The following is a 17,842-nucleotide window of genomic DNA, read 5'->3' on the forward strand; positions in this document are numbered from 1 at the left end:
TTAGAAAACAGAAAAATGCAAAGATCAACATTTCATGCCCTATAAATTAAAAAATGAATAGTGCCTATGGATAATGGGGAAACAAATACTGTAAAACTCCATTAGTCCGGCATCCAATGCTCCGGGACTCCTGATGGTCCGGCACCATCAGCAACCCGGAAGTGCTGGGGCAGCCGGACAGGCTTCCCACATTCAGCTGCTGCTGAAACTGACCAGCAGCTGGGGTGCTGCCAGGTTGGTCCTGTAGCGCTGCCCCTCGGGGCTGCGGGACCAACCCGGCAGCACCCCAGCTGCTCTTGGGGATGCCTGGGGCAAAGCAGCTGGCGTGCTGCCGGGTTGGTCCCGCAGCGCCAAAGGACGGCGCTGCGGGACCAACCCGGCAGGATCCCAGCTGCTCTGCCCCAGGGGTCTCCGATTCAGCCGCTGCTGAAACAGATCAGCGGCTGATTCCAGGAAGCTGGGCAGTACCCCAGCTGCTCTGTCCCAGGCATCTCCAAGAGCAGCTGGAGTACTGCCAGGTTGGTCCCGCAGCCCCGAGGGGCAGCGCTATGGGACCAACCGGGCAGTACCCCAGCTCCTCTGTCCCAGGTGTCCCCAAGAGCAGCTGGAGTGCTGCTGGGTTGGTGCCGTAGCGCCGCCCCTCGGCGCTGCGGGACCAACCCGGCAGCACCCCAGCTGCTCTATTGCAGGCATCCCCGATTCAGCTGCTGATGAAACTGACCAGCAGCGGCTGAATCAGGGACGCCTGGGGCAGAGCCGGACTATCGTAAGGGGGGGCTATGAGGGGTCTGGGGTGGCATCCCCTCCCACCCTACTCCAGACGCCTCATAGCCCCCCCTTCTGATAGTCCCGCATATCTGATAATCCGGCACCCCCTGGGTCCTAAAGGTGCCAGATTATCGGAAGTTTACTGTAGCAGTTTCTTTATGGTATAAAATGTCACTGAAACAGTTTGGGGGAGAAAAAGAATTTGAATGTTACTTTCTGTTTTCTTCAAAGTCGTCTTCACTGTGCATGGCTGGTGTGCATGCAGGAGTGGTGTCCAATATTCTGGGGGGCCAAATCAGTGTTGTAATCAGCAAAGGCATTCCATATTATGAAAGCTCTTTGGCTAACAATGTCACCTCAAAAGTGTAAGTATATTTGCCATGCTGTATTCATATATTTAATGCTTACCTCTGGTTTTCATCTCCTATTACCAAATCTGTGATCATCAGTTGTGTCAAAGGGAAAATTATAGTAAAATTACTCATCCATAGGAAGAGCAGATTCTATTCTAAGTAGGTTTTTATGCTGTACTAGTCATTTTTGTAGTATATGATTTCCTGTCCAAATTACTGGAACATCTATGCCATAAGTGAAAAATAAGACTTCATTGCAAAACTAGGGAATTTTCCTGCAAAATTATGCAGCATGAACATAAACTCCTAATAGTTTTTTGTTCTAAATAATAATAATCAGGGCTCAACAAATAATGTAATCTACTCACCTGTGGCGCGCGCATTACAACCTGGAAGAGCCAGCGCAGAGCGATCTGCGCATGCACAGAATGATCTGCACATGCGTAGAGCGCAGAACCGTGTGAAACCACGTGGCTGGTGAGCGGGGCTCGCCACCACTTGGTGAGCCCTGATAATAATAATTATTTGATTGAATATATGCTTGTCTTGCTTGCTACTTTGTAGTTTGTTGTTCATATATACAGGCAGTCCCCGACTTACGCGGATCCGACTTACGTCGGATCCGCACTTACGAATGGGGCTTTCTCGCCCCGGAGGTCGAGGTAGCGGATTGCAACCTGCGAGCTCTGGGGCGAGAGAGCCCCGTTCGTAAGCTGCTCCGGTGCCCCTGCTCTGCTGGAGACCGTCTCCAGCAGACCAGGGGCACCGGGCGGGTTCCCGCGCTTCTGAGGCTTTGCCAGAGCAAAGCCTCAGAAGCGCGGGAACCGCTGCTGCTGCCGCTTGAGACCCGGTGCCTGTGGTCTGCCGGGGACCGTCCCCAGCAGACCACAGGCACCGGGACTGAAGCCGCAGCCGCGGGGGGGTGGGGGTGCCGCGCCTCTGAGACTTTGCCAGAGCAAAGCCTCAGAGGCGCAGCACCCCGCTGCTGCTCTGCTCCCCGTGTCCCTGGTCTGCTGGGGGGGGGGGGGGCGCGGATAGTGTGCCCCCCCCCCCCAGCAGACCAGGCTTTTGTTTTGGACCCTGGAGCAGAGCAGCTGGGGCGCTGCGGATTGGTCCTGCAGCACCCGCTCTGGGCACTACTGGACCAACCCGGCAGCACCCCAGCTGCTCTGCCCCAGGTCCTGATTCAGCCGCTGCTGGTCAGTTTCAGCAGTGGCTGAATCAGGACGCCTGGGGCAGAGCAGCTAGGGTGCTGCTGGGTTGGTCCAGTAGCGCCGAGGGGTGCTACTGGAGCAACCCAGCAGCACCCCAGCTGCTCTGCCCCAGGCGTCCCCAAGTCAGCCGCTGCTGAAACTGACCAGCGCTGACTACAGGAAGCCCGAGGCAGAGTTGCTCTGCCCCAGGCTTCCTGGAATCAGCGCTCCTCAGTTTCAGCAGCAGCTGACTTGGGGACGCCTGGGGTTCTTAAGTTGAATCTGTATGTAAGTCAGAACTGGCGGTCAGTTTCTGCAGCGGCTGAATCTGGACGCCAGTTCCGACTTACATACAGATTCAACTTAAGAACAAACCTACAGTCCCTATCTTGTACGTAACCCGGGGACTGCCTGTATAATAAAACTATATCATTTTTGTCATTCTTACTTCAGTTTTCTTACAGTGGGGTAACTTTTATTTTTTTCCTCTTCCCTTTAAAAAAAATAAATGGCCAGGGAAGGATTTAAACACAATCTTACCCATTTCAGCGTAAAACTTCTGTTTGAATCTGAAAAGCTAAACTTATAGCATGCCCTGTGGCTGACTGATACATTGAGGAAAGAGCAGGTGATTGCTCTTTTTGTTTTAACTGAAACCTGTTTTTCAAGGCTGACTGCTCAGGCAAACCTGAAATTCATGGTGTATGTTTAGATAAATTGTCTGTTTTGAGACCCTACCCCCATCTACATTTGGAAAAATTTCTGAACATTTTCTGCCATTGCTTACCCTTCTTCAGCCCCATTGATGACAGCTGTGTTGGGAGCACTAATGTAGAAAGGCTGTTGGCCACACCTGGCATCTTTAATACTGTATCCTGAAAACTTGTTCAGAGCACATCTAATTGGCATGGAGGAAGTGCCAGTGTGTCTTCTACTCTAGGGATCCCAACATTGCTAATAATAGTGGAGCTGCACTAGTGTGGGTTGCAATGGGAAATATTTAGAAAAAGTTAAGTTTAGACATGTTCTGAATGAGCAATTAAATTTATTTTTTAAGGTATTCATAGCCATGTTTTCTTCTGAAGAACCAACATACCATGTTACAGAGTCTCTGGGACTTTCTGAGGATTAAAGGTTTATATATTGTCAGAAGATCAAAAACTGAACTGGGCTGTTAGTATTTGTTTAATTTTGCAGCATCAGTGCTGCAAAGCTCTTTGAAATATCAGAACCTGTAGAACAGAGCTTAGATTCAGTTTGATCTGTTGATGTTTCAAGTATAGTTGTGCCTGGACGTTGGGAGAAGGAATTCAGAGTAAAGTGGTGGTACTCTTGATTTAGAGTCTCTGTTCTTCAAAAATCCCTGTAAATGAGAGAGGTTTGATTGGGGGTAGTATTTTCTTGTTCAGCTTCATCATTTAAATAGCCAAATGTTTTTAAGTGGCTTTTCTTTTAGATCTATCAATAGCTACACTTTTTAAAAACTTTTATTTGACATTTGAAATCTTTTAGAGTACAGGCAGTCCCCGGGTTACGTACAAGATAGGGACTGTAGGTTTGTTCTTAAGTTGAATTTGTATGTAAGTTGGAACTGGCGTCCAGATTCAGCCGCTACTGAAAGTGACCAGCGGCTGACTACAGGAAGCCCGAGGCAGAGTTGCTCTGCCCTGGGCTTCCTGGAATCAGCCGCTGATCAGTTTCAACAGCGGCTGAATTTGGACGCCTGGGACAGAGCAGCTAAGGCGCTGCTGGGTAGGTCCCCGCAGCGCCACATCTCAGCGCTGCGGGGACCAACCTGGCAGCACCCCAGCTGCTCTACCCCAGGTGTTCCCAAGTCAGCCGCTGCTGAAACTGATCAGCGGCTGATTCCAGGAAGCCGGGGCAGAGCAACTCTGCCTCGGGCTTCCTGTAGTCAGCCGCTGGTCAGTTTCAGCAGCGGCTGACTTGGGGACGCCTGGGGCAAAGCAGCTGGGGTGCTGCCGGGTTGGTCCAGTAGCGCTGAGATGTGGGACAAACTCGGCAGCGCCCCAGCTGCTCTACCGCAGGCGTCGTCGGCGAGAAAAGCCTGGTCTGCTGGGGGAAGGGGGCGCACTAGCTGCGCCCCCCCCCCCCCCCCCGGAGACCAGGGAGATGCAGGTGGCGGGACCGCCGAGACGCGCCGCGGTCCCGCCCGCATCCTCCGCGGCTTTGCTCCACGTCTCCCTGGTCTGCTGGGGGGGGGGGGGGCCTCCCTCCAGCAGACCAGGGAGACGCGGAGCAAAGCCACGGAGCACGTGGGCAGCGGGACAGCCCAGACGCGCTGCGGCTGTCCCGCTGCCCGCGTGCTCCGAGGCTTTGCTCCCCGTCTCCCTGGTCTGCTGGGGGGAAACCCCCCCCAGCAGACCAGGGAGACGCGGAGCAAAGCAGCGGAGCATGCGGGCAGCGGGACAGCCCAGACGTGCCGCGACTGTCCCACTGCTGGGACAGCCGCGGCGCGTCTGGGTTATCCCGCTGCCCACGTGCTCCGCGGCTTTGCTCCCCGTCTCCCTGGTCTGCTGGGGGGGCCCCCCCCCCAGCAGACCGGGGAGACGCGGAGCAGTTTTTCTCGCCCGGGAGGACGCAGGCGGCGGGACCGCGGCGCATCTGGGCGTCCTGCCGCTCGCGTCCTCCTGGGCGAGAAAAGCCCCGTTCGTAATTGCGGATCTGACATAAGTCGGATCCACGTAACTCGGGGACTGCCTGTAGATGCTACCTTGTAGGCCAGGTTTTGGACTGGAGTGCTGAAACAGAGTACACAGTGGTGTTAGCAGGGCTACTTCAATAAGAAAAAATATTTGGGTATGAATAGGTTCCTGGTGTGATGCAGTAGTAGGGAAAAAATAAATGTGAGAACAATTTGCCTTAAATGTTTCATTGACAGTCACAAAAATAGCTTTCTTCTGTTTCCTGCAGAGGACAATTATCTTCAAGTCTCTTCACATTTAAGACTAGTGGTAAGCATTATCACTCTCATATTAATTTTTATATAAACTTACGGAGTGGGAAAAGTGTGGTGTTTTTTTTAAATAGAGCTGTTGTGCTTGCAACGAAGACTTTTTTTAACTGAGTTAATTAAATACCTCTTATGTATTTATGAGTTTTCACTGGATTGTTGTGAGAGTGAATCAGAGTTTAAGGGCTTTGAATATACGGATAAAGGCTTAGTATGCTTGGTATTGACAATTTGATTAAATGAAACCCTTTAATTCAATTGCTCTGAGTCCTATTTCCACTTCCTCATTCTTAAATTTAACCTCTCCATTTCTAGATTTGAAACATTTGAAAATGTATTGTCTCCAGCCCCCAAAGTTATTGTTTAGCCTAGTTATAATTATTTGTCCTTTGAATCTTTCCCCGTATGCTAGTACTCAAGGTTTTTTGTGTGGCTACATAGAAAGAAGTTCTTCTACCTTTTTGTTGGTCTCTTAATGTAGTTTAAAATATAAGAATGTAAATATAAGTATGCTGAAAAGTGGAAAGGTCAGCATTTGCTCATTTTATATTTTTAGTAATTTTTTTACATTCTATTCTATTTTACTTAGTTTTTACAGCAAATGTATTACCTATTGCTGAGTGTTAACTGAGTTTGTTAAAAAATATAACCTTCAAGCCTCTTAATTTATATTCTTCTTTCTTAACTTTCTGGTATTGAGACAACACCTCTTCTCCCCTCTCCCCCAACTGAATGTAACATTTCAATCCAGATGTTTTCTTGCCTGAGCCTTAGCAAGAAACTGTCACACCCTTGCAGTGGTAATATGAATACTCCTGCACATAAAACCACAAACTTCTTTGATCCTTTTTATTGGTGAATATGAAAATTCATATTTATTTGCTGTTCAGCATAATCAGTGTTGCACCTTTTAGAGCATTACTGCTTTTCATGTTTTACCCTTCCTTCCAATATATTTTCCAGATGATTTTCTCCAAGATACATTAGCTGTTGTTTTCCACATTGAATTTCACTTTTCATTATTTTTGTCCCTATTGATGTTTGTAACCCTTCCTAATTTAATTTCCTTTGTAAATTTCATTGATGTGTTGTTTACCCACTATGTAACTCCATTAATGAAGAAATTAATATCAGATTAATGTTGCTCAGTAGCCTACTTGACAACTCTTCTGTAACTGTGTGTTGCTTTTTATCCTTACCCTTTATTTACAGTTTTCCAGTTTGAATTAACTTTGTGAATTTTTAGACACTGAAGTAGATAGTTTACCATGGTATACAATTAAATACCAGATTTGAAAAATCATTTTATTACACAATATAACTTTAATTTAAAAGGAAGAATTCAGAGCAAGAAAATTTGGTTGAGTAACTTTCGATTTTGTATTTTAATCATTTCTTATATTGTTCAGGTTGCTATGGGACACTGGGAATGGAATCTGGAGTAATCCCTGATTCTCAAATTACTGCATCATCAAGTCTAGAGTGGCCTGACCAAACAGGCCTGGTAAACATCTGGACCCCTGAAAGAGCCAGATTGAAAAGGGTTGGACCTCCTTGGGCTGCTTTTGCCACTGATGGATATCAGTGGTTACAAATAGACCTGAATAAAGAAAAGAAAATAACAGGTAAGCAGATCTAAGGTGGCTTTTAAAAGAATATTTGGAAATGTAGGGAACGGGTAGGTTCATAACTGATGGAGTTTTAATCTGGGGGTTATAAATGAATTTCAATTGGCTTCTGACTACGATCAGAACAATATTTCCATGGTCCCTACTTACTCTATCCAAGAAATTCTAGAATTAGAGATGGACAGCTTAGCGGATGGTTTTGCATAAGAGCCACTCAACAAGTTTTGTGTAACTGTTTCTGGTGATTGTTCTTTTGGATGAAAAAGGCTTTCCTGGCTTTCTTATATATATGTCAATTCTGAATTAATTCTTTGTAATGTAGCAGTATGCATTCTTTGAAGTGGATCACCCAAAGAAAAAATTACAGTTTTATGTAATACTTAACTTTTTTTGATCGTTGGCTTCAATCTTTTCGTTTTAGTGCTATCTACATCTTAATTTTCCTCCTTGTTTGTGGAAAAGAATGAAGACTAACAGATATCACTTTTAGATCTTGTTACTAGTCCTCTTTTCTGATTATGTAGTTAGATTTTATATCAACTAACCTTCCTGAGATTTCTTTTCCCCTTGACATTAACAAAAATTGCAGGGTTATACTTCTGCTTAAGATCATTCTTAATTTGAAGAATGATGGATTCCAAGACTCATGCCTTGTGTTGGTCTGATGCTTTCTTAATCACGTTGAAAGCCCTGTGCATTCACTTCTCATTTCATCATCTCTTTCCTTTTCCTGTGCATAAAGTGATATTCTTCTCCCACTTCAAAACTCACTATTTTCACCTTTCCATTTCCTATTAACCTGAACTCTAGCTGTTGTCACTCATCCCTCATTATATTAAAAATATGTAAACAGAACCAAAAAAACCCCAAAAAACAACCCAGGAAAATCACTACATTGAACATTGTCCTTTGCTCTCCCAACAACTGTTTAATTTTCCATTATTCCATGTGGCCTGTTGTCAATTTTTCCTGATTGTTGTACTTAGCGTATAAGGATGTATGAAATGAGAGCCTTGCCAAATGCCACTTTAAAAGGTTGTGTATGTCATGAAACTATAGAAATAGTTATGTTCTTCAAACATTTTCGGTCACATTTGTGTCATGGTGACTTTTTATTATCAGTTTATTAGTGTTTCATACCTTTGAACCCATATCAGTGTTGTAGACCAGAGTTACCTTATTTGATTACTTCAGATGATAAATTCACTTTTATTGACCTACCAAATTAACCAAGTTGGCATTAAATATATGCATATGATCTCCTTAAAGGAATTCCTTTGTTAGTGTTGTAGTTTTCTGTCTTTTAAAGACCTTTTGTCACAAAGTTGAGTTTGGGTGGCAAGATAACTGGTACATTTAATCTGGAAATTCAAAATTGATGCCATGATTTAAAAAAAGAAAAAAGACAGTGAATAGTTAAACAGCATTAACTCTGATCCTATTCACCGCCACTCTTGTGCCTATTTCATCTTGCATACAAAATAGAAGACATAGAATCATAGAACCATGAGATTACAAGGGACAGCAAAGGGTCCTCTACTCTGATCCCCCAGTCAAGAAGCAGGATTTGCTCTGGCTAACCCAGTCAAGAAAACTGGTTATCCAGTCTCTTTTTGAAAACCTCCAGTTAAGAAGATTCTATTGTCTTACTGTTCTTACAGTTCCAAAGTTTCTCCTGAGATTTAATCTAAATGTGCTGTGTTATTGTTGGAACCCATTGCCTGTTCTTCTGTCTGCTGTGGCAAGAGAGGACAGTTTTTCTCCATCATTTTATAACTACCGTGACATCTTGTTGAAGGTTTTTTTATAAGACTGAAATAAGCCTATTAAATCCAGGTGTATTTTGTCTGTGGAGTTGGGGATCTTTGATATAAATGTTACTTTATACTCATATTTATAGGATCCATCACTACCCTTCACTTCTTGTATGGAAACACAACACTTAAAAGGTTCGTCGTCTCCAATTAAGTACTTAGGAGTAATATGTAATAAGTCCTGAGGGAATTCTGCACCAAAAAATTACGAATTCTGTGCATAATATTTTAAAATTCTGTACGTTTTATTTTTCAATAAATAAATGTGGAAAGTCCAGCATGGCAGTGGGGAGAACAGGCCATTGGTTGCACAGAGGTGGGAGATCACCCAGCAGCCCCAGATATGGCGGTGAGGCTGCACATGATCCTGACACAGCGAAAGGGCTGGGAATGGCTTAGAAACATCCTGGGGACCCTGTCCTTCTAAGCCAGGTGTGGGCAAGTGAGCTCAGCTTAGCAGGAGCCAAGTTTGGTGGAGTTTAGTGTGTGGGGGGAAGAGGGGAAGGGAGATTCAGATGTGGAATGAGAGGATTCTATGTGGGGCAGTTTGGGTAGTTCAGCAGGAGATCTGGGTGCTGCAGAAATGGGTGTCTGGGTGCAGCTGGTTGGTGTGGGGGGCTTTCTGATGGCCCAGGTGTGGACTTGTGTGCATCAGTGAGGTGAGTGTTGAAGTGAGGGGGTTTTAGGTGGAGGGAGTCCAGGTGCAGGGTGTTGCAGCTTGGCAGCAGGGGTTTGGCTGCAGTGGGGCTCCAGATATGAGGGGATCAGTGAGGGGAGCTGAGTGAAGGGGAGGGTGGAGTAGGGTAATTTAGATATATGGGTTCTGGGTGCAGGGGAAGCTGCTTCCTGTACAATGACCCCTGACTGACAGGTAATGGGGACAGGAAGCTGAGGGGGGGGGGGTGAGAGTGAGGAGGTTCCTGCAGCCTGGGAAGGTTTCTGGGGGTGAATCTGACCCAGTCATGGACATTCCTTGCTGAGGAAGAGGAAGTCCTGCCCTTGTGCAGCCCAGCCAGGTTTAGCAGCTGAGCCCATTCCAGGGTAGGAGCCACCATCCCTATCTTACAACCGTCCTTACTCCACTGGTAGTGATAAACCACACCGTTCCAGGCACCTGAAATGATGCACCCACATTGCTGTGGAGAGGTGTGTGACCGCCCTTGCAGCTTCCTTTTGCTTTCCCATTGGAAAGGGATTTTTCTGCAGGGAAACAAAGAAATCTGAAGGGTTATGAATATTGTGCATGCGTAGTAGCACAGACTTCCCTCAAGAGTAGTTTGTACTGTATCTCATGTTTTGAGACACATTTGCATTAGGGATGTCAACGTGTAGTTTACTACATTAGTTAATCTTGTCAACTACACCCACGTCCCCTCCACTGTCACTGTATCCGAGGCAGTGGTGGGGCGGGAGAGCGGGAGCTGTTGCCTGTGAGGTGACTTTAAGCAGGCTCTCCACGAGCAGCTGATCTGCCTCCTCCCCCCACCTCTGCACTGCTGCCTGTGATAGCCAGCTCCCTACATGCGCCAGCTCTGCGGACCTGCCTTCGAGGCAGTGAGGGGGGTCAGACAGGAGCCAGTACTGGGGGGAGCTGGCTTAAAAGCTGGTTCCCTCCCAGCACCAGCTCCGTGGTGCTGCCTGCCCCCCTCGCTCATGCCACACTCCTGATTGTCTTGCCCCAGGAACTATCCAATAGTCGTGTAACCACTAAGGTTTGATGTGGTTACATGACTATTCAATTACACGATATCTAACATTGCTAATTTGCATTTCAAACTGCATTTTTTCTTGGGATTTTTCCCTGAGTTGTCATTTCTTGTAAGGAGATGTGAAAGCCTGCCTTGGCTATGTGTGATCTTAAAGAAAACAGATGTAATTTACAATAACTACAGATATAAGGAAGATACACTTCAGTATAAATGCTACATTTGTGTGCAAGCAGCCTCTCATTACATCTGATCTCTTCTCAGTTTTCCTAGTCACTAATAGAGAACAAACTATGAGAGATCTTCCAACTCTAATGCTAGTTGAATATATGCAGGGCTTAGATTGTCTTCAGTCCATAGGCAGCCATGTGATGAATAGAGCTGTAAGGTCCATGAATTACAAAAGTATAATATCCTCAGATTGTAATCTCATTTATGACTGTGTGGTTTTGAGTGCATAATATTTCACGTTCCTTTTTCTACTGTCTCATTCCCCACACTCTTACCATTGTTGTACAGCCTGTGTTCACATTGTTTAGGAGAGACTTTGGACAGACTTTATAGCAAATATATACTTTTCACTTTACTAAAATGGGGTATGTGACAACAAAAGGAGAAAGTAGCCATCTTTCGTTCTTCTATGTTGTGTGCATGTTACTAATATCCATGCATGTACTCTTTCAGCATTCATGTTTCATTCACTTAATCTGTGTGCTTCAAAAATATTTAATTTTAACAATATAGATGGCGGAAGTAGCAATGCTTATTTTAAATCTGCTTTCTGGGTTTTTTTCCCCTACTTTGTAATTTCCTCCATATTGTTACTAAGATATTTGGGTTGTGATCCAGCACAGCAGATATGTGTAAGCTCAACTTTTATGAATAGTCAAATGGGCTATTAGTCATAAAGTTAAGCAAGTGCTTATTGCTTTCCTGGATTGAAGCCTCAATGAGTGGGATGTTTGTGTCAGCTACTGCTACATAGCTGTTAATTCACTGATGTTTTGCAGTTCTACTGCATACTGAACAGGAATGGAGTTTGGAACAAGCAGGTGGCAACTGTTACATGAAGGGACTGATAACTATGAAACAGTTGGTCTTGGTCAGGGTCTGAGGATGTCCTTTACATCAGTGGTTCCCAATCTTTTTTTTATACCGGGGACCGGCAAACCCATTCACAAACTTTCAGCAGACCAGCAACATTTTATTTGCATAGTCATTATTTACAGAAAATGTTACCGGTTCTCCAAAATACGTGCCCCAGGCCCCTCATACACTCCAACCCTGACACCTCTGTTATTCAGCTCTGTCCGCCAGAGCAGCCGCCCACTGGGCAGCCTTGGCTTCTGCAGCTGGAGAAAACCCTGGCTCCCCCCAACCACACAGCAGGCCCTGGCTCCCTCCCGTCGTCTCCCCCTCCCCAGCACCGCAGCTGCTCTCCACGCAGCCCCACCAGGCAGGCTGCATAGCAGCTGTCAGAGCTGGAATTGGGACCACAGTGAGGCTGCCCCAGCCCCAGCTGTGGCACACCTGGCTGCCAGCTGCCCCATTCACCCTGCTGATGCATGGGGAAGTGGGTGGGAAGGGAATCCCCTTATGGGGAACCCCTGTGGGTGGGACTAATTAAAAGTTGGGGGCATGGCCTGGCAATGTGCTGTGTCCCAGCAGGATGGGATTTGCGATGCACCACCAGTCCGCAGGTGTAGGGCAACCATTGCATGAGAGGTTGCATTCTCCTCTTTTTTCTCTTCTGCATTAATTCTTCAAAGTTGTTTCACCTTTTCCGTGTGTGTGTGTGTGTGTGTGTGTGTGTGTGTGTGTGTGTGTGTGTGTGTGTGTGTGCGCGCGCGCATGTGTGTTAATCTGCCTCATGTCAAAATTTAATTAGTTTTAGGTGGAGCAGATATGTTCTTTAACACCTATACTTCAAGAAGACAATCCTAAACTATCCTCTTTTAATTGGTCAGTTCAGTGTTACAGCTGTCTCAGGAATGATCTTTGTAATCCCAGATAACAGTCTCACTGGAACATCAACTTTCATACAACAAACTTTTGTTCTCCTCTTTCCATCTTTGCTCTGATCTTTATACTCTTCTTTTAATTTCATGTCTGTATCGATGCTTTCTATAAAAATGTTTCTTAGACTATTATAATACTTGTAAGTACATGCTTAAGAAAGCTTGTGGTGTCTCAGTACTGCTTTATATATAGATAGTCTGTGAATTCAAAACCAGAGTGGCTTTAGTTTGTCTTTGTAAATCCAGAATACAAGGCCAAAATGCAGCAGACTGACTCCCTACAAAGAAATGCAAAGAAAAAAAAGTTAAGGACGTTTTAGAATAGTAAGTTAAAATAATTATAAGAACACAGTCACAAATGTTTAAAAGGAAAATATTTCAAATATTAACTGATGCAGAAGAGAACATATGCTTGATTCCTCTACCTAAAGTTGCCGTATCCTGGGTACATGCTTTGTATTCTAAAGCAGTGCATGAAAACATTGATGTAAACATTTTTCCAAGCAGACCTATAAATGGAAACCTTTATATTTACAGGTATTATAACTACTGGATCCACCATAGCTGAGTACTACTATTACATCTCTGCCTACCGAATTCTATACAGTGATGATGCACAGAAATGGACAGTATACAGAGAACCTGGTGTTGATCAGGATAAGGTAAAATTAGAATAGACTGTCTAAAGAGACAGTCATAATGAGTCTGTGTATACTGTGTGTATATATATGACTAGGCATAATGAAGAAAATCATCAAGTGACTTTTCTTCACAGCTTGGTAAATTAGTGTTGATCCTTGGGCCAAGAATAGCATATAAGCAAAATTAAATCTGAACTCTCACAAATATAATCACTCCTGAGATGTGGAAAATATACTATTATCCAAATTGATGAGGAATTCCTGGAGAGTATTCATGCTGAAGCTGAGGAAGCTGTCCAACTACAAAAGTCCATGGTATACCACTGGTGGAGGAGGAGATGGTTCAAGGGGGACATGGAAAGCTGGCCACCCCTGTTCCCAACCCTCCCACCATGATTCTGGAGAACTGTTATGCTGTAATGGATGCGGGAGATAAGGAATCACCCCTAGAGCAGAAGAGAAGCCTCATACCCCCAAGGCTGGGAGGTCTGCATCCACTGCTGCGAGAAGGAAATGTAGGGTAGTGGTGGTCGGAGACTCTTTTCTGAGGGGGACGGAGGCACCCATCTGTTGCCCTGACATTTCATCTCGGGAGGTATGCTGCCTACTAGGAGCCCCTATCCGAGATATTACGGAGGCAGTGTCAAGGGTTATCCAGCCTCTGACTACTACCCCATGCTACTCATCCATGTGGGAACTAATGATACTGCAAGGTATGACATTGAGCAGATCAAGAGTTGACTACATGGCTCCGGGAGTATGGGTGAAGGGATTTGGAATGCAAGTGGTGTTCTCTTCAGTCCTTCCTGTCAATGGTAGGGGCCCAGGCAGAGATAGGTGTATTCTGGAGGTGAATGCCTGGCTATGTAGATGGTGTTGCCAGGAGGGATTTGGCTTCCTTGAGCACAGGATGCTATTCCAAGAAGGACTGCTAAGCAGGAATGGGGTTCACTTTTCCAAGAAGGGGAAGGCTGTATTTGGATGCAGACTGGCTAACCTAGTGAGAAGAGCTTTAAACTAGGTTTGACGGGGGCAGGTGAGCAAAGCTCACAGGTAAGTGAAAAAAAGGGAGACCTGGGAGATGGGTCAGAAATAGGAAGGTGCCTGGGCTATAATAGCAGAGATAAAGGATGGACAACGCAGAACTGGGAGGCAAAATCAAATCAGTATCTTAAATGCCTGTATACAAATGCAGGAAATATGGGTAATAAGTAGGAAGAACCTGAAGTGCTAATAAATGAACACAATTATGACAAGTTTCAGAGGGAAAAGCTTAAAAAACAACAAATAGTCTTTAAGGTGCTACTAGTCTAACAAAACATGTAGATGGTGGTATAAGCTTTCATGGGCGCAACCCATTTCTTCAGATGACAGGAGTATTAGAAGTCCAGATCCAAGAATAAATTGGGGGGGAGAAAAAAAGAGGGGGAAAAAGGAGAAAAAAATAGAGAGACTGTGAGTAAATGGTTCAAATAGTTGCAACAGGCTGCTAAGAACAATTAGCACCTCCGTTGTTTGGTTGGTAGGTTAAGTCATAAGATGTGGAAAATAGTGTGCGAGCCAGCCGATGTCCTTGTTCGTACCATTTGCATAAGAATTAAACTTGTAAATGAAGTTGTTCTAATCCTTCTCTGTGTATTTGGCTGATGGAATTGGCCTGAAACAAAACGGTGACTTGGAGATCCATTAATGATTGTCCAGGTAGATTAAAGTGTTCTCCAACAGGTTTTTGTGTATTGCTTTTTTGGATATCTGATTTGTGTCCATTAATTCTTTCCTGTAGGGACTGTCCAGTTTGGCCAATGTACATGGAGCTGATTGCAGGGGTGGGTTCCTGGATGATTATGACCACATGTCATGGCTCCTTCCCCACTCATGGCCCTCAAAAGTACCCCAAAACTGTATCTTTCCAGGCTTTGATAAAAGCTTCCCCCCAAAATCTTAACCTAGATTTTGGGGATAAAAACTTCGCTGCCACCACCCAACTAATGATAAGAAAATCAGGGGAGGGATCGCTTGGGAAATCTTACCCCTAAGTACAAACCAGGACACAAAAATTAACCAATACCAGGTTAATACAATGAAAAGAGAGAGAACTTTTATTATCAACACAATATTCCTGTTGCAAGCATAATGACTAGATGGTAGAGTCACAAAGTAATAACTCATGGAGGGGGGAGCTTAGTTACAAAGGAGACCAAAACCCATTTTAAATGCATAAACATCAGATCCCACTTCCTAAACCATAAAACAATAAAACCTAAAAGATTTATCTAAACTTTACCCTACTTACAGAAGACTGAAGAGTCTATTCTTAGAGGGAGACATTCTGTTTGACTCCCTCAGTAGCTGGAGAGACAACTGCCCAGAACAAAGGAGGGAGAAACCAAACATTCCTTTGTTCTAGTTTGAAATTCCTACCTTCATTCCTCTTGGCCAACTCTACCTGGGTTAGGTATGTTAACCCCTTAGTCCTCAGGCTGCTGGCTAACCCTCATGATCATGACACCACGCAACACCCCTCCATCATAATCATAATCATAATCATCCCAGTGCCAACTCTGCCTACACATCTACACAAGCAATTTCATTACTGGATCCAACCACATCAGCCACCAAATCAGAGGCTCATTTAACTGCACATTCACTAATGTGATCTATGTCATCAAATGCCAACAATGCCCCACTGCCATGGACGTTGCACTCACGAAAGTTCATGATACCATTTACATATTTTGTTAGTCTTTAAGGTGCTACTAGTCTATTTGTTGTTTTTTAAATTATGACATAGTTGGTTTCACAGAGACCTGATGGGATAATATACACAATTGGAATATTGGCATAGAAGGGTACAGCTTACTCAGGAAGGATAAGTGGGGTGGGGGGGTGCCATGTATATTAAAAATGTATACATTTGGACTGAGGTGGAGATGAACGTAGGAGATAGACTTGTTGAGAGTCTCTGGGTTCGGTTAAAGGGGTAAAAAACAGGGGTGATGTCATGCTAGGGGTCTACTACAGACCACCTACCCAGGCAGAAGAGGTGGATGAGGCTTTTTTTAAACAACTCACAAAATCATCAAAAGTGCAGGATTTTTGGTGGTGATGGGATACTTCAACTATCCAGACATATGTTGGGAAACTAACATAGCAGGACACAAATTATCCTATAGTTCTTGGGCTGCATTGGAGACAATTTTTTTATTTCAGAAGGTTTAGAAAGCTATTGGGGGAGGGAGGGAGCTGTTCTAGATTTCATTTTAACAAATAGGAAGGAACTGGTTGAAAATTTGGAAGTGGAAGGCAGCTTGGGTGAAAGTCATCATGACATCATAGAGCTGATGATTCTAAGGAATGGTGGAAGGAAGAACAGCAAAATGGAGACAATGGATTTCGTGAAGGCAGATTTTAGTAAACTCAGAGCTGGTAGGTAAGGTTCCATGGGAAGCAAGACTAAGAGTAAAAAAAATCTGAAGAGAGTTGACAGTTTTTCAAAGGGACATTATTAAAGTGCTTAATGACTTCTTTGTTTTGGTCTTCACCAGGAAGTTTAATGAAGGGATGCCTAATGGAGTTAATGCTAGTGGGAAGGGGGTCGGTTTAGACATTAAAATAAAAAAAGAACAAGTTAAAAATTACTTAGAAAAGTTAGATATCTTCAAGTCACCAGGGCCTGATGAAATGCATCCTAGAATACTCAAGGAGCTGATAGAGGAAGTATCTGAGCCTTTGGCTATCATCTTTGAAGAATCATGGAAATCAGGAAAGATTCCAGAAGACTGGAAAAAGGCAAATATAGTGCCCATCTATAAATAGGGAAATAAAAACAACCCAGGAAATTACAGGCCAGTCAGTTTAACTTCTGTGCCAGGAAAGATAATGAAGCAGGTAATTAAATACAGTAAAACTCCATTAGTCCGGCATCCAATGCTCCGGGACTCTTGATGGTCCGGCACCATCAGGAACCCGGAAGTGCTGGGGCAGCCGGACAGGCTTCCCCCATTCAGCTGCTGCTGAAACTGACCAGCAGCTGAATCGGGGAAGCCGGGAGCAGAGCAGGTGGGGTGCTGCCAGGTTGGTCTCGTAGCGCTGCCCCTCGGGGCTGCAGGACCAACCCGGCAGCACCCCAGCTGCTCTTGGGGACCCCTGGGGCAGAGCAGCTGGAGTGCTGCCGAGTTGGTCCCACAGCGCCAAAGGACGGCGCTGCGGGACCAACCCGGCAGGACCCCAGCTGCTCTGCCCCAGGGGTCCCCAATTCAGCCACTGCTGAAACAGATCAGCGGCTGATTCCAGGAAGCCTGGGGCACAGCTGCTCTGCCCCGGGCTTCCTGGAATGAGCCGCTGATCTGTTTCAGCAGCAGCTGACTTGGGGACCTCTGGGGCAGAGCAGCTGGGGTGCTGCCAGGTTGGTCCCACAGCGCCAAGGGGCGGCGCTACGGGACCAACCCGGCAGCACCCCAGCTGCTTTGCCCCAGGCATCAGGATTCAGCCGCTGCTGAAACTGACCAGCAGCGTCAGTTTCACCAGCAGGCTGAATCCGGATGCCTGGGGCAGAGCAGCTGGGGTGCTGCGGGGTTGGTCTCGTAGCGCCGCCCCTCAGTGCTGCGGGACCAACCCGGCAGCACCCCAGCTGCTCTATTGCAGGCATCCCCGATTCAGCTGCTGCTGAAACTTGACGAGCAACGGCTGAATCAGGGACGCCTGGGGCAGCACCGGACTATCATAATGGGAGGCTCTGAGGGCTCTGGGG

The 17,842-nt window shown here is 45.5% G+C and overlaps 2 protein-coding genes across 6 annotated transcripts in view; one reads left to right on the plus strand and one right to left on the minus strand.

The window, feature by feature from the left end:
- DCBLD2 (discoidin, CUB and LCCL domain containing 2) overlaps positions 1 to 17,842 on the plus strand; it is an 81,066-nt gene that overhangs the window by 41,089 nt on the left and 22,135 nt on the right. For all 5 annotated transcript variants that reach the window (XM_075914424.2, XM_075914478.2, XM_075914595.2 and 2 more), the window contains 4 exons: positions 1,000 to 1,133; positions 5,246 to 5,286; positions 6,695 to 6,910; positions 12,989 to 13,113. In XM_075914424.2, coding sequence (XP_075770539.1) covers positions 1,000 to 1,133; positions 5,246 to 5,286; positions 6,695 to 6,910; positions 12,989 to 13,113 — 516 coding nt within the window. The remainder of the gene's footprint in view (positions 1 to 999; positions 1,134 to 5,245; positions 5,287 to 6,694; positions 6,911 to 12,988; positions 13,114 to 17,842) is intronic.
- The window catches only part of LOC102443686 (uncharacterized), a 62,310-nt gene continuing 56,746 nt past the window's right edge, over positions 12,279 to 17,842 (minus strand). The window contains exon 11 of the transcript XR_016348573.1: positions 12,279 to 12,729. The gene's annotated coding sequence lies outside the window, so the exon portion shown is untranslated. The remainder of the gene's footprint in view (positions 12,730 to 17,842) is intronic.

Source organism: Pelodiscus sinensis, chromosome 1 (genome assembly GCF_052426305.1).
Source record: "Pelodiscus sinensis isolate ZL-2025 chromosome 1, ASM5242630v1, whole genome shotgun sequence".
Lineage (NCBI taxonomy): Eukaryota > Metazoa > Chordata > Testudines > Trionychidae > Pelodiscus > Pelodiscus sinensis.